This window comes from Diabrotica undecimpunctata, chromosome 9 (assembly GCF_040954645.1).
Source record: "Diabrotica undecimpunctata isolate CICGRU chromosome 9, icDiaUnde3, whole genome shotgun sequence".
In the NCBI taxonomy this organism is placed as follows: Eukaryota; Metazoa; Arthropoda; class Insecta; order Coleoptera; family Chrysomelidae; genus Diabrotica; species Diabrotica undecimpunctata.
In genome coordinates this window covers 90,726,771-90,744,407 of record NC_092811.1, presented here as the reverse complement: position 1 = coordinate 90,744,407, position 17,637 = coordinate 90,726,771, and the positions used below count along the sequence as shown (strand labels likewise).

At 32.7% G+C, this 17,637-nt stretch overlaps 1 protein-coding gene across 1 annotated transcript; it reads right to left on the bottom strand.

The window, feature by feature from the left end:
* Positions 1–427: 427 nt before the first annotated feature.
* Rpt4 (Regulatory particle triple-A ATPase 4) lies at positions 428–17,573 on the bottom strand. Its single transcript, XM_072543814.1, has 7 exons — positions 17,398–17,573; positions 17,222–17,341; positions 16,851–17,150; positions 16,587–16,796; positions 7,769–7,869; positions 4,147–4,361; positions 428–661 (listed from the first exon to the last, which is right to left on the bottom strand). Exons 1-7 carry the CDS (start codon positions 17,489–17,491, stop codon positions 523–525), a joined length of 1,179 nt encoding a protein of 392 aa, XP_072399915.1. The 5' UTR covers positions 17,492–17,573; the 3' UTR covers positions 428–522.
* Positions 17,574–17,637: the final 64 nt, after the last annotated feature.

The window sequence follows — 17,637 nt, the reverse complement described above, 5'->3', positions numbered from 1 at the left end:
GGATCACGCCGAGATGTGAAAAAATAAAAACAAAAGAAAGACAATGTAAAGCAATATAACGAACTATCGCGAGACTACACACTACTTGCGAGTGGTAAACGCAGTCTCATGCGTATTTCTTTATGCGTATAAAATAAATTAAAAAAATAAAATAAATTAAAATCGAATCGAATTAAATTAGAAACCATCGCTCCGTACGTAGACAATAAGAAAGTTATGCTTCCGCTCCTCGGTCACTCCCAGAGTGCCACATCTCGAGTTTTTTCAAAGGTATTTCCAAAATACAACGGAACAATGGGATCTGGAAACCGTAGAAAACTCCTTTCCTGTTCTTGTCCGTCTATTATCTAGTGTAGTTGGGTAATATATAATGGTTTTTTACTCAAACTTTATAATCTTAATATAATAAAAAATGAAAGAACCAAAATTACAAAATACCTTTTTATTCACACAGACATTTTGTTAAATGGTTTTATAGTAGCAAAAGGAAAACTTAAAACTATGTTAAAGATACAACTGGGTTTATACAGGTTTATAATCTAATTTACTTTCAAGTTTCTTGTTATCGGCTACCTTTCTCACGGCTTTCATAAAGTCTTCTTGGATTACATACTCTCGTTCAGCTCTTATAGCAAAAAGACCAGCTTCTGTGCAAACATTTCTATAAAAAGAATTAAAATATGTTTAATATAATAGTTTAAAAAATAGTTATATATATATATATATATATATATATATATATATATATATATATATATATATATATATATATATATATATATATATATACATCATTAGTTCCCAAAGATATGTGAATTCTTTGACTTGCTCAAAGATATAGTTGTTCTAATTACAAGTGCTAATTACTTGCCGCGTCCGCACGCCTTGTAAAACACTGCAACATGTCTCTCATACTTCTGCACACAGTAACTATATCGTCAGCGAATGCGAGAATTTGCGTCCATCTATTAAAAATTGTTCCATTCATTCTAATATTTATTTGTCTGATTGCCTATTTTAAGGCAATATTAACAAGGAGACACGCCAGCGCGTCCCCCTGCCTTAGACCATTATTAATCTCAAAGAACGTAGAGTTTTCTCCTTCAATTCTAACGCATTAACTACGTTTTGCATTGTTAGTTGGGCCAACTTAACTAATTTAGGTTGGATCCCAAACTTTATCATTGTATTATATAATGCAGTTCTTTTCACATTGTCATAGGCTGCTTTGAAATCGACGAAGAGATGGTGTATAGCTATGTTATATTCTAGAGACTTTTCTAGGATCTGCCTATATGCTTGAATTTGATGTGTAGTTGACTTTCCAGCAGTAAATCCGCATTGATATTGACCAACAATATCTCCAAACAATACATTGCCGAAGATTTTATACGCAGATGCTAACAGAGTAAAGCCTCTAGAGTTCTTACACTCCAGTTGATCACCCTTTTTATGCAACGGAAATATTATTCACTTTGGCCACTCTTCTGGTACCAGTTTATTCTACCATATTATTTTTTAGATAGTCTGGGGAAATATTTCAACGATGTGATTACAAGATTTAAGAGCAGGTTCATATCTAAGATTAAATCATAAGTTTCTTTAATTTCAATTCGTAAAAAATAACATAATAAATTCATAACGGCATAAATTTTCAAAAAGTTCACCACGTTCAGCCAAGCAGTAGCCCAATCTATTGTATAATTGCCTTCGGGTGTTTGACAACATTTCAGGTGTTCTGCTTTGAAAGGACTGAATGATTTTGTGACGTAATTCGTCTAAATTTCCGGCACGTTCACGCTCATGTCGGCAAATTTGTTGCTTCATATAACCCCATACGAAAAAGTCCAAAGGTGCAAGATCATTAGAGCGAGGTGGCATTTTTATGGTACCTTTTGTACTTATAACTCTATCTGGAAACGTAATGTTTAAAAAATCTAACACTTTCCGTGCATTGTGAGCTGGACAGCCGTCTTGATGCAACCAAATTTCATCCATATTAATAGCTAATTCTCGAACTGCAGGAATTATATCATTTCTCAGGAGATCTAGGTATTTACGACGACACGAAGTGCCCACAATGAAAAAAGGGCCAATTACGTTGTCACCTAAAATACCAGCCCAGACGTTGACTTTTTGACGGTATTGCGTTTTGTAAGAAACACTTATGTGCCTATTTTCTGTAGAGTACCCTACAGTAACAAATGGATTGTGATGGCAAGTTAAAAAAAAAAAGACACATCTATAAACAAGATTTTTTTTTCATGAAATTTTTGTCACGATTAGTGCGTTTCTTTATGTCCTTACAAAACACCATCCGTAGTTCATAATCAGAAGGTTTCCTGAGTTTTGTACAATTTGTAGCAATGATACTTGTTTCTTTTTTTAAATAAGAGTGTTGTTACAATGAACATTGATTTCAGCTAGACCACATACGGCAGTTTTACGCTGTTCCCGTTTTTCATAAATTGCACAAGCTGGTTGATTTTCATCTTTATCACTATCCGTGCATTTTCTACAATTCTTGACACAACCAGTTTTTTCAAATTTAAAAATAATATTGTGAATTGTAGATTTTGTTGGTACAGGGCCTTCGAATGAAAACGAAAACCTACCGATTATATCGTCGGCTTTAACTTTACTTCCATAATAATGCCATTTAATAATTTGAATTTTATGTACAGTTCTAAAGGTTTCCATTTTCCCATTTTGCCAACTTAAAATATCGATTTCTTTATTCTGTTTTTTTACGAATAAAACCAGAATTATTATTAATGAAAAACTGAACGTATATTTGACGTTTCCGTTTTTAAATCTAATGGGTGTTAAAAATAAGCTCTCTCTGTCAGCAGAACAACATCATACTGTTCTTTTCGCACTAATATATATATATATATATATATATATATATATATATATATATATATATATATATATATATATATATTATATATATATATATATATATATATATATATATATATATATATATATATATATATATATATATATATATTATAACCCCCATTCTATGCCTCATTTCGACCGCCAACAAAGGAGTCCCTTTAGTGGTTTCACCAAAAGTTCTACCCGTACCACATAGCAACATTCCTCAGTTATACTATAAGTAGAGACATAAATATGTCACAAGATCAAGTCTTAAAAAAGCTAAGCATGTTTTTTTGTATGGCATGGACTAGGATCAGCCAGTTACAACATGATTAATACCTCAAATATAAACATTTAATAACCGTAAAGTTCATAAAATATCAATAACGAAGAGTTGAATAATATGATTTAAGTAATAAAATTAAAATAAGAGACAAGTTAAATATAGCATCTTTTCAACATTATCAGTGTGTTCAAAAAACGGTATACATAATATAAATCAAAATACTTTTTTTGTATTATCTCTATTTTATCTATATTTATATACAAACAAGATGATGAGGTTCTCAGAGTTCCACACCAAACTCTTGAGCACCTATCTACTCAATCCGACAGCTGCTTTGCTATGGACTGTCCAAGTTGCTCACCACATTTTATATATATATATATATATATATATATATATATATATATATATATATATATATATATATATATATTTTGTTTTGCTAGTTGACACTACAAGACTATTTTGGTACTTGACAGAAACTTTACTAATGCATTATAAATTCTCTCAGTCAATTTGCTAAGAGACTAAGGATATTAAACGGGGCCTGTATATTAAGATCATGTAATTGTTAAATAAAGTGAAAATAACTTAAACAATGATGATTCCAAAGCTGTAATATTTAGATATCTAGAGAAATATAACATTCTATACACCTCATAATACAGAGCAACATCCATAATCGGATACAGTAAGACAAGAAAAGAAACAATGCGGCATTTGCCGTATTGTGTACATGTTACACCTAGAGAGTGTGGAGAGAACCACACCATCGACCACACTATTGAAGAGTGTCCTGCAAGGTCCTATAATGGGAATCCTGAAGACTTCCTGTTTGCAACTAGTTTGTTCATTATTATTAGTATTAAAAATTTGTTACTTAATTTGTTTGAATTGCCATGCGATAAATAATAAATAGTATATAAAAATAATATGTAAAGGTTCCGGTTAGATTCAACTTAGATTCTTACCTTAAATCGGCTCCATTGAATGTGTCAGATAATTTTACGATTGCTTCATAATCAATTTCTCCATGTTTAGCGATTGGGAGTGCATGGATCTTCAAAATTTCAAGACGGGCTTGCTCGTTTGGAAGAGGTATCTCGATTTTTCTGTCCAAACGACCAGGACGGAGCAGAGCAGGATCTAGAGTATCGGGTCTGTTGGTTGCCATAATCATTTTTACCTAAAAAAAAAGGAATTTAAAAAGGCTGATATATTTATATCCTGTATCTATTATTGAACTTAAACAATATTATTCAATGTTTGAGGAATGCTATCTTTGAAATTATCGCTGCGTTTTGTCAAACATTTTTTTTGAAAAAATTTATTTATTTATTAATAGGTATACAGGATTACCCCATTACAGAAAAATATATGTTAACATACAGTATAAAAATCAATCTCGGTAATTGCTTACAAACTAAGTGAAATGAAAGTATATAAAACAGAACAACATATCAGACTTCTTTAGAGAACATACAGTGCTAGTTAAAAGTCTGTTCCCCCCTCGTATCTTTTGAATGGTTATACTTATAATAGTGAAATTTGGAGGGAGGTAATAAACAGACATAGGCTTCTTAACTAGTCATAACAAATGACATCATAGTGACAGATGAAGTTACAGACCCACTGTGACAGATAATTTTAAATAGGACCTTATGGCAAGTGATACCTCGTTTGGAAGGTATTGAAAATACCTATTCGACCATACTAATTTTATTTGAGTTCAAGCTCATTTTGATGAATAAATTAAATAAATACTAAAATTATTTTAAGTATCAATCAACTTTAGATTTCAAGTATCCCAACAGAAAAAATCTAATGGTTTGAGGTCCGGTGACCGAGCTGGCAATTTTATCGTACCTCGTCGTCCAATTAATCTACCACGATATTCCTCATCTAGGTAACGTCTTACTACACCATAATGGTGTGAAGGAGCACCATCTTGTTGAAACGTTATTTCCAAGTTGCTTAGATGAGGAATATCGTGGTAGATCGATTGGACGACGAGGTACAATAGAATGGTCAGCTCGGTCATCGGACCTCACACCATTAGATTTTTTTCTGTGGGGATACTTGATATTTAAAGTTTACGCTACAGCATCCGACAATATTGACATTTTGAAACAATGAATTTTTAAAGAATGTAGGGCAATTTCCCCCGACACATTTAAACAAGTATGACAAGAGTTTAGAAATAGGATGCATTACTGTCAGGAAGTAGATGGAGCACATTTTGAACACTTACTATAAGAACTGGTTGTTAAATATTTATTAATTAAATGAGAAGCAACAATTTTAGTATTTATTTAATTTATTCATGAAAATGAGCTTAAGCTCAAACAAAATTATTATGACTGAATAGGTATTTTCAATACCTTTCAAATGAGGTATCTCACTTGCTATAAGGTCCCATTTAAAATTATCTGCCACAGTTGCGCTGTAACGTCATCTGTCACTATTACGTCACCTGTTATGACTAGTTGAGAAGCCTACGTCTGTTTATTACCTCCCTCCAAATTTCACTATTATAACAATAATTGTTCAAAAGATACTAGGGGGAACGGACTTTTGACTAGCACTTTATAAACTAATAGATTAGAGAAGTTCAGGATAACAAACGTTCAGACAAACCATTAATTAATTTAAACACATACTAAATCAGAGTTATCTCTTCGGGTTTTTAATAAATAAATTCATGTTGTTTTTAAAATATCTGTATAATCATGATGAATAATGCATATGTTTAATTTATATACTCAATATCTTAAAAATTTGTTCTGCAATCTCTCCAATGTAGTACAAATGAACTTGGTATTATGGAGACCATACAATAGATGCATATTCCACTTTAGTTTGGTTATAAAATTATTGGTATTCAGGAAGTCCAACAGACTAACAAAAACTCGTGTTATTTTCGATGTTTTCAAAAGCAACAAAAACATATTTGTACAGTTCCTCTTATGTTCAGTTAGAGGAGTATTTCCACTACCACACAAGAACAACCACACAAAAGGAAATGAATTAATTCATCAAGCCCAGAACAGAGAGAAATTTGCCATATTGATCGACAACCTCAACAGAGAAGGCACTTAGGAGGAAGAGGAGGACTGAACCACTACAGAAAACAATGAATTCTGTCTGTCTGTCTGTCCTGAGTGAACTTTAATTATAAAGAAGAGGATCTGAATCTAAATATCCGTCTCTGACACGCCGTAAATTCCAGTACCAATTCGGACCAATCAGCACTTCCCGGTCACCCATAGGTTAGATATACAGCAGAAGATCGTCAATAAGCGATAGATAAATATATCAGTTGTCGCATCGAATTTGATAATGTATGTTGCAGAAGTGGACGAAATGACAGGAACAAATAATTCTAGATCACGACCTATAAACATCGGAAGCCAATGTATCATTACAAAACCCCGGTTGCGAAAGCCTGCACTCATTGATAAAATAAATAGTATTCAATAAAGACAAAATAAAATTCACCGGGCATCCCTGACATGTAACTATTGAACTAACAGTTCTCAAACCACAGTTATGTATAGCAGTCAATGTTGGAGAACCAATGAAAATAAAAAATATTCAAAGCTGAAAGAGTAACAAGATACTGGAAAAAGTTATTAGAATGTGTAAACGAATGTATTTAATATAACACAACCATTGTACTATTAAAATATCATTGATAAACAGTTTAGGCAAAAATTTTACTACTAAAAAGAGAAAAACTCCAACTATGTCACAACTACTGAGAGAATACCCATGAAATACCCTTATATACATCTTTCCTTTACTGATATATTTAAATCAATAAAATCACTTAACCCATTCGCTGCTGACCATAAATTAGGATATTTACTTAGAGATTGACTTAAATAGCCTTTATGATTTCTTGAATACATCATGCTTTGGTGGAAGCAGTGGTCAGAGCGCCAACTTACTAAGCATATAAACTCAGTGAGCGTGCGTTCGGATCCTGATAGGATGGGAATTTTTATTTAAAAAGAATCGGATCGGTAGTCACCCTAGATACTAGTGATTCTTTGTATAGACAATACAGTCGACTTTTCTTAGTTACTATATACACAATTTACAATAAGCCAACTTAAGCTTAAGCTTTACTTAAGCCGGCTTAAGTACAACAAAGAATCAACTTATCAGCATCTATCAAGCCTGGGACACACCTATCATGCAGCCTTCCAATCATACATAGTTCGGAAGGCTGTATGATAGGATGTGTTCCAGGCTTCACAAGGAACTGTATCATACAATCGCATGTAATCAGAACTGAATAGATTAAATAAATTTTTGACTTAAAATTTCACTAATACTTTCTGAAGTAATAGGGTCAAAATTGACATTACAATCTAGTCTAATTTTGATATGTTAGAAATTTTCCAACATCTAGACATTTGTCAACAAGAAATAGTGTTACTAAACTGCACGGTCAGCAAAAAACACATTTTGATACAAATTTTAAACAAATGTCAACTATTTCCATATCACTGCAGACTTGTAATGGAGATTAATTTTTTTAATAATAAAGAATTAATAACATATAAGAGCAAGACAGATGAATATTACCTGTCCTAATGAATCAAAACCATCCATCTGGTTAAGCAGTTCCATAAGAGTCCTTTGGATTTCTCTATCAGCTGAAGTACCTTCAGAAAATCTTCTACCACCTAAAAATAAAATATATTGTTAATTTAATTCCCAATTTATAAAACTAGGATAAATACAACAATACAACAAAGCTAGGATAAATACAACAAAATTTTGACTAGAAAGTAATGATTCTTCAAAATTTGTAAGTAAAAAGAACAAAATTTAACTCTAGAGTATTAGTTCTCATTCCTATATCTATCTAATCTTTCTCTAATAAGTTACATACAATAAGGTAATAAAACTAAATACAGTACAACTCCAATTATCCGGACTCCAATTATCCGGATCGCCAATTATCCGGATCAGATTGAGAAAAAGAAAAAATCAAGTTTGTATAAGCGCCACGTCCTGAGAGAAATAAATATGTATGCAGGAACCGCGCGTAGTAGTTGACCCTTCTAACTGCGAACAGACTGTATTGTAGCGATAGCAACGGGCTATAGGGAGGGGGAGCGATGACCCACGCTCGCGGCACCTGCTACATAGTCAGTCGTTTAGTGCTTCTTCAAACTGCAGTAGTGTCCGTGTTTTTTTAGTGTTTTGATTATTGTGTTTAGTGAACTACGATGAGTTCTAAGAGGAAACGTGTGGTATTATCGTTGGCCGATAAAATTAAAATTATCGAACAGTTGGACAAAGGTGTGACGGGTAAACATTTAGCCGAGGTGTACAAAGTGGGAACGTCAACAGTATCTGACATTAAAAAAAATAAATTCTCTATTGTAAACTTTGTATCCGTCCTCAAGAATGAAGACGGAAGTTCATCGAGAAAGAGTATGAAAACAGCTGAAAATAAAGAACTGGAAGAAGTGGTGTTTAAGTGGTTCGTGCAGCAGTGAACATTGGGGTATTCTCTTTCAGGCCCTATTATTTGTGAAAAAGCTATGCTTTTTGCCGAGAAATGGACAGTGTGGGTTCATTTAAAGCAAGTAATGGGTGTACGAAATTTTAAAGCCAGGCACGGAATACGGGAGTTGGACTTAAGTGGAGAGAAGCTTTCAACTGACCCTAAAGCTGCTGAAAACTTCATTGAAACTTGTAAAGTTGAATCAGATTCTTATGACCCTGAGTTTGTATACAATGCTGATGAAACGGGCCTAAACTGAAAAGCCTTGCCAAAAATTACAATGGCTTCCAAAAGAGAATCAAGTGCTCATGGTCACAAAGTAAGCAAAGAGCGCGTTACTACCCTGAATTGTGCTAACGCAACCGGAAATCATAGATTACCCCTACTCATGGTAGGAAAATCCAAAAATCCCAGAGCATTCAAGAATCTAAAAAACTTCCCGTGGTCTATAAAAACAAAAAAAAAGGCTTGGATGACTGCTACTTTATTTACAGAGTGGTTTGATAAAGTGTTCATACCTGAAGTCAAAAAACATTGGGAAAAGAAGGCAGCAGAACAGGTGCTGTTACTTCTTGATAATGCACCCACCCACCCCCTGAAAACCTGCTAGAAAGAGAAGATGGAAGATTTCGAGCAATGTTTTTGCCACTAAACGTACCGAGTTTGTTGCAGCCGATGGATCAGTTGGTTATAGAAAAAATTAAGCTTCATTACAGGAGGCAGTTGATTAGGAAACTGTTGATGGAAAATGAAAATGAAGAAGGCATTGTCGCTCATCACAAAAAAATCAATTTAAAAGATTGCTCGTATATGGTAGCAGAAGCGTGGAGTATGGTTACAGCAGCAACATTGAGAAGGGCTTGGAATAAGTTGAAAGGAATTTCAACAAAGGAGGAGCTACAGAAAGAGAAGCAGCGCCAAAAAGAAGAGGAAGAGAGAGAGGAGGAAAATGACGAGGTAACGGTTGAAGAAATCAGAAATATCATCGTAAACATTCCCGGATGTTCCGAGTGCAGTGCAGAGGATGTAAAGGAGCGGTTGTTAAGTGATTCTACGGATCCTGGAATCCAGATTCTCGATGATAATGAACTCGTCCAAAGTGTTGTGATAGCTGGAAGTGATGACCCGGAACCGGAAGACGAGGACTTCGCTACCGAGCTAGACGAGGGGCCGACGACTGCGAGTGAGGCATCGGTAGGGCTAGACACCGCGCTTAAATGGATGGAGCGGCAACCAGAGTGTGACCACCTGCAACTCCTCACCGTCAAAAGAATGCAAGACTTGGCGGCGCGGAAACGATTCAAGTCAGCAAAACAACTGACTCTGCCTGATATGTTAAAAAAATAATTCATTTTACTGTGATTCAGTATTGTGTGTCAATATTACGTAATATAAACTTTGTCATTTACATATTGTTGTGTATACTGTATTGTTTTTCATAATAAATACCGTATATGTTCTCCATTGTATTTTGCTGTAATTACGTTTCTTTCCCGGAAAAGGTATTTTTCGAGGAAAATCCAATTATCCGGATTTTTGATTATCTGGATGGGGTCCAGTCCCAATTAATCCGGATAATTGGAGTTCTACTGTATAGGCATTTAGACGACAACAATATAAAGATTCATCAATATAATTATGAATCTAGCAAGCTAAAAAAATGAAAGGTGGCAACTATGGTGATTACTTATGTTATATTTTAGGATTTTTATAATTGTAACAAATCAATAACTTCTTGGAAAACGATTACATGCGCAGTTAAAACCTTTTACAGCAACATTTATGACACCTTTATATTTTGAAAATGAAACCAGCCAGAACTATTTATTAAGCAAATGATTTTGTTCAGCATTTTGGTGAAGATTTTGTTTGTTCATCTAGTCAGATTCAACATTACCGAGAGAGGCACGGTATTGTTGGTAGGAAAATGAGTGATAAAACTGCCAGTGTTGATAAATGTGCTGTAGAAGAATGGATGATGCAAAAATGACATACATTATATGAATACTACACTGCCCTCCTAAGCCAAAATGATGTAACTCAATAGTTTGCCAATTTTGCATCAAAGGTGTGTACCTTTGTGGGCCTTTGTACTTATATGCATCAAATTTACTAAGTGCAACAGAGGTATGTCACATGAAACGGCTTCAAAACTGCTAATAAAATACCCCGTATCTCAAAAATAGCTGCAAAACCTTGTCGAATTTGACTTAACTCTATTTTCCTAAGCAAAATTATCCTATCTCAGAGATAAGTTAATTTGGCTTAGGGAATTATATAAAATAATAATAATCTCTATTTTATGCTTAAGGGTGAATAGGCGGTCTGCCAATCAGCGAGGTAATGTACGATTTTGTTGGTCTGTTTTGAGTGTTCAAAATGTGTGAAAATGAAAATAAAAGTTCTTCTGATTTACCAGGTTTAAAACGTAGGGTGGTGGCAAAGCTACTTAATATTTCTATTGTAAAATTGGGACAAGAAAAATGCAAAATTTGTGAAACTTTCAACTTGCACAATTCAATCCTAAAACTACAAAAAATAATGAATTACCAAAGCCCACAATGTGTAAAAAGGTAAATGGAATACCCCTTCAGAAAAAAAAAATAATATACTTCACCATATCGGAGAGATCATGAAGACAGGGTTACAGTTTTGGGAAAATTTACCTACTATGTTGGAATAAATTCACCACTGTTTTTACTTTAGTGTAATATAGTGTATATTTCACTTTAGGTTTTATTTACAGGCACTTTATTTTCATATTATTGATATGCGTCTTTTGTGCAAAATTGAGAGCTTCGCATATATTCTTTAATAGAAAATAAAGGTTATAAAGCTAAGATAACTGAAATGATCAATTTTTATTAGTTCTTCCTGATAGTATCTGTGTCATACCAGGTAATGATTGTATATAAATATCAGAGCAATAATGTAACTAATCTAACTGATATCAATTTCCCAAGCAAAATAAATGTATCTCATTTTTTTCTGTTAAATATATACATTTTTTTAAAAACATAGTACTAATTTTGCATCTTCTCAGTAAGTTTATATCCAAAAATACTAGACATTGTCTGTGTAAAATATGTGTAACAATGTGTAAAATAACAAAAATTAACTTGTGCTGAAACCAACTTACTAAAATTTTAATTATCTCGGATGAACTAAACCTTGACTTATGTCATCTTGGCTTAGGAGGGCAGTACAGACTAAAGCTATGGTTTGTTAGAACAGTGAGCGACGCATAACTCACAGTCAGTCGAACGCCGCGTACGTTCGTCAAAATCAAAGAAATGGTTCTCTATGATAACGGTTTGTTAGGTTCTGCTGAGCTGCGCGCACTGCAGAGCGATAGCCGTGTACGTCGACGGTGTGCGCTGGAATCAACTGCGATTTGATTTGGACGCAAACGTTCAGCTGAGCTCACAGCGTACACATCTATACCGAAATAATAATTGTATTTTTATATAGTTATTATTATTGTAATAATTAAGTGATGCCTACTAAATTTTCTCCCGAGGAAGATAAAAGACTAGTGGATCTAGTACAAATTGTAAGACAGTTCCAAATAAATCCCTGGAAAGTCTAAAATATTCTCGAAATTTTTCCTCGTTTTAAAACAATCTTTCTTCGACTATTAATTTAAAAGCACCTTCTGTATTAAGACATGAAAAAATTTCGTTTACATTTTTATTTCTTTTATTTAGATTTAACGTTATCAACTCTTCTTCTTCCTCCTCTTCTTGGAGTAATAAAATTATTGAGTTAAGTTTGGGAGAATTCATTTTTTTAAACGTACAACCTTTGAGAGAATAAATGTGAAACTAATTCCTGAACTTGTTTTCAGAGCGACAGAATATTTATGCGAATTAATCTAACAAACCGACTCACCCAAAACTGCCGTGAGTCGAGTAGAACAGATTCTGCTGTACGTGTATGCTGTGCGCTGCATACTGTTCTAACAAACTGTAGCTTAAGATAACATTTTTAACGCAGAAGAAACTGGACTTTTTTACAATATTACCAGACACGATTTTATAGTGAGAGTATTTTTCTGGAGAAAAATGTATAAGACAAGACTATAAAAACAATGTGAAGTCAGGATAACATCGGAAATTTTTGAAAGATTGTTACGAAACTAGGACACTGAATTAAAAAGAAACAGTAAGAAAGTTATATTTTTTGTTGATAATTGTCCTGCTTATGCCGCTGTTACCAATCTGAAATACATTTAATTGTCTTCTTAACAGCAAATGTTGCATATTATGTACTGCAATATTTGGAAGGTGTAATAAGATGTTTCAAATCTCATTATAGAAGGCTGCAAGTGTTAAAGTTTATACAAAACCTTGACAGTAATGACCAGAGAAGTATTACAGTTCTTGATCTCATCTTGGATGATATCAGAAGCATGGGAAAAAGTTTCACAAAAAACTATAGCTAACTGCTTTAGACATGCAAGTTTTAAAGATCTCTTAACAAGATCCTCAGATGAAGTGACTGATGATGATTAAGAGGACAATATTTCTTTTGTTCAATTAGCCCAAAATACGCAGCTAGCTTTATATACTACTGAAGCAGATATACAACTTTATATATTACTTTATATACTACTGCAATTTGTACAACAGCTACAGAGGATAATATTGTACAAGGATTTCACGAAGAAAATGACGAACAGGCAGACTCTAAAGAACAATTTACAGTGCCAACTTTAAATGATGGTCTCAATGCTGTTAGTGTTTTACGAAAGATTGTTCCTTTTAATGAACAGCCACATGCAGGGCAAATTATGATGATATGCTAGTTAAAATCTGATGTTACCTAATTACAAAATGTTAGTAAACAAAGTATACTTTAATTTGTAATCAAAACAGATGAAATTCTATCTTAACTTATTTCATATCTTTTAAGTGATGACAAACATGTAAAGTAACACTGCCTGAGTACGAATATGTCCCACATCAAATCCCGCTACAAAAACAAAAAATATTGCCTTAGTTGCCAATTCGAAGGCTCTGACAAACCATGAAGTCCTAATAGTCTAGTACAGCTCTTTTAACACTTAGTTGTTCTGAGTGGATGTTAAACTGTAGTTACCATATATTTGTATACACAGAAGAGAAGATAAATGTGTGACATGACATAATTATCTCAAAAGATCTAAGTACTGGTTCATAAGGAAAATATTCAAATTGTCAATGATAAACAAGATTTTATGATATAAGACAATGTTAAATAAGATACAAAAACATATTCATGTGGATGGCATAAGTTAAAATTAATTGATCCAAAAGATTGAAAATCAAAAATAATTTTTTATGGATATTGAGTAATTGAGAATCATTCTATGAGATTTCACATCCACAGCATTGTGTTCTATCATCACTGAATTGGCATTATTTTGCCCTTAAGACATCCTAAACAGGTAGCTTGTGACCAGCTGAATTGGGTATATAGGAGAGTTGTTGATGAAAGACAAAGTCTTACATTTATATTCTATCTAACACTAATAATCTTATTTCCTAAGAAAAATGGAAACAGTCTCGTTAGAGGTCTTTGAAAATGGTGGGTTTCAATATACAAATTTTTCAACAGGATCTTTGAAAGGTGAATCATGTTATTAACTAAACTGGCTTACTAAGTTTTACAAGTATGCTGACCAGTTGATCAATGTATATGAATTGTGGCTCTGAATTTATGCATAATACTGACCTCTAGTGGACTTCAGGGAAAAAACTTTTGATTAGCTAATTTACTATATATTTAACTTATATGCTTTCAAATTGAACTTGGGTCTGCCCCTTACAAAATTTGATAAGCTGCATTCCCAGTGTTCAAGTCTCTAACAACACTGCTTCACTTATTTTTGATTGTCACCTTATTGATATTAAAACATATTTGACTGGCATATTATATAATATATATAGCAAACCTTAAGCTCATTGGTGCCATTACTTTTAAGAAAATTTAGATGTAGAAATGCTAATATGAGTATTTATTCTCAAAATATCAATAAATTTTCCTTTTATAAGCTCACTCTCAAGAAGATCAAATGTGATTTGTTGATTAAATAAGTTTTATCTTCCAGCTATTTCATTGATAGAAGTTTTTCTTAAACTCTTAGGTTTTTCTTAAAAATTACTTATAGTAAAAACCTGTACGATAATGGCTAGATAAGCAAAAATCCAGTTTGGTATACCTTATATTAAGGCCTACTTTAATATCATGATACTATAACTAACAAGATAAGTCAACACGCATATTGTTGCATCTCTCTCACACACCTGTGACGTAAGCCCGAGACAACTTTAATGATGCCAAGTTAAATGCTTTATCTGTTGCTATTCTGTGTGCTTCAAAACTTAATGAATGATATTTTTATTTATTCATTGATGTAGTAAAGACTTTGTATATTATATTGTTATATAAATTTTGTGGTGAAAACATTCAGTTTACTGTGTTAATATCACCTAATTTATTTATCGTATGCAACTTCCTCTCGACTATCTGTAGCTACTTTATAAAGAAGACTAATTATTTGGTTGCCATAATGTATTGTGCAGTGGTGGGTTGTTTAAACAATTATAATAAATAAATTTTTTTCGAAATGTCATTTTTTTGTGTTTCCTAGAGACAAACAAATGCGTAAAGTATGGGACTTCAAGCGTTTTCAGTGAGACAAATTTAATGTAGAAACCGCGAGAATATGATCAAAACATTTTACAGAATCTGACTATTGTTCAAAAGAAAAACTATAGTGGAATATTACTGCTAATAGTATAATTAATTATTATGAAATTGTCACTGAAGAGATCTTTTCCTCGCTAAACCTTCGTAGTGGTGATACAGAAATTAACCCTGAAAATTTAATTGACAGTCATCAGGATTTTATTAATTCGAATATAACTGGAATGGGATTGATTGAAAAATTTAGCCGGTTTCATTGCATTTAAGTTACAAAAAAAAAGAAATACTTGGATATATTCCGGATGCTAACGATAAATTGTTTACTTGGGTAAACCACATTTCTGAGGGTGGTTTACTCAAACCAACACTGGAATTTGTAACTAAATGTAGTAAACTGGGACATATTTTTCGTAGTTACAATGACAACAACAACAAATTAAAAATAACTAAAAATTATTTAAAAAACCTTACAGAAGCTGCAAAATATGTAATTGTTAGCGAAGATGTAAAATTACTTTTTTTATATGTAAAATGTATTTAATACTAATTCTAAATAAAAATATTAAAGATAATTATTACAATATCCGCAAGAGAAAAATCATGAAGATTGTAAAATAAATGTCTAAATGATATTCATAAAGTCTGAAGTATGACCTGCTTTTACCTGCTTAATTAATTTTACAAATTACTTATTAATTTTCAAACCACGTTTTCACAGAAAGTAACTAGTTATGACTTCTTAGTGTATAATATGGCATCGAGGTATACTTACCGTTAACAGTTTAAGTTTCAAAGTTGTTCATTACAGTAATGGACATATGATGCATTGTTAAAATAAGATCCACACAAGTCCCCTGGCTTTGTCTCGCTATGACGTCATGCGCAAAGTCGATTAAAATTAGAATGGCAAGTGAGCATACCTTATTTGTTATAGTATCATGCTTTAATATAAAGTTTTAATTTCAGACATGGTATCTAATAGTACTGTATTTATGTCACTGTATTTTTTACAGCTATGTTTTCTTTTTAAACATTGGCAAACAATATTCAAATTGGATGTATCTAGTGTTTTTTTCCTCAAACCATATTGCATAATATACCAAGATAATCATGTACAATGTGCTGTTGTTTATATTATTTTAAACTTATTTATTCATCAAAATATCACAAAATAATGAATTTAAAGATAATACTTACCAATAGCATCAATTTCATCCATGAAAATAATGCAAGGTTGATGGTCTTTAGCATAGTTAAACATTTCCCTGATCAGTCTTGCAGATTCTCCAATATATTTATCAACAATAGCACTGGAGACTACTTTGAGGAAATTTGCATCCAACTGAGATGCTACAGCTCTAGCTAGTAGAGTTTTTCCAGTACCTGGAGGACCATATAATAAACAACCTAAAATACACACAATTTAATATAAATATCATTCAGTGTGTCAATTGAGTGTACCTTTAGGTGGGGTAATTCCAACTCTCATAAACAATTCTGGATTCAACAAAGGCAATTCAATAACCTCTCGAAGTTCTCTAATCTGTTCAGATAAACCACCAATAGCGGAATAAGTAACATCTCCAGGATCTTCATGACTCATATTATACACCAATGGGTCCACTTCTCTAGGCAAATATCGCATAATAGTTAATGTAGTCATGTCCAATGCTACTCTAGTTCCTGCTTTTAACTTTGCTTTGTCTAGTTGACGACGACATCCTACCACATAACGGGGACCATTGGTAGCTTTGACTATAACTATAAACAAAATATATATTACCATAATTTCTAATTAAATTTATATCTGCAAGGCTTCCTTATAAACTTACATTTTTCTTCAGTGAGTTGTTTGAGTACTTCTCCAACTATTTGGCCCATACTCTGCAAAGCTTTAAGATCATTTTCTGATTTATCATATTGTTTTGTAAGATCTTTTAGCTGCTCTCGCACTGAAAATATGAAAACATGTTAATAAAGGAATGGTTTGAATACAATCTGTACTTACTCTCTTTTAATCTAGACTCAACTTCTTTGTGTTCTAATAATTTTTTCCTATACTCTTGAAGACTTTTTTCACGTTCAGGATCCATTTGGGTCATTTTTAGTTTTATTTATTTGGACGTAATGAAAGTAACTTCAAGAAATTGAATGACTAGCCGTATTCGTTTTTGACATTGACAAGATTGACGTTTGGCGACTCTACTTATTTTAGTGTAGGAATAGGAAACCCGTCTAGACCTACCAT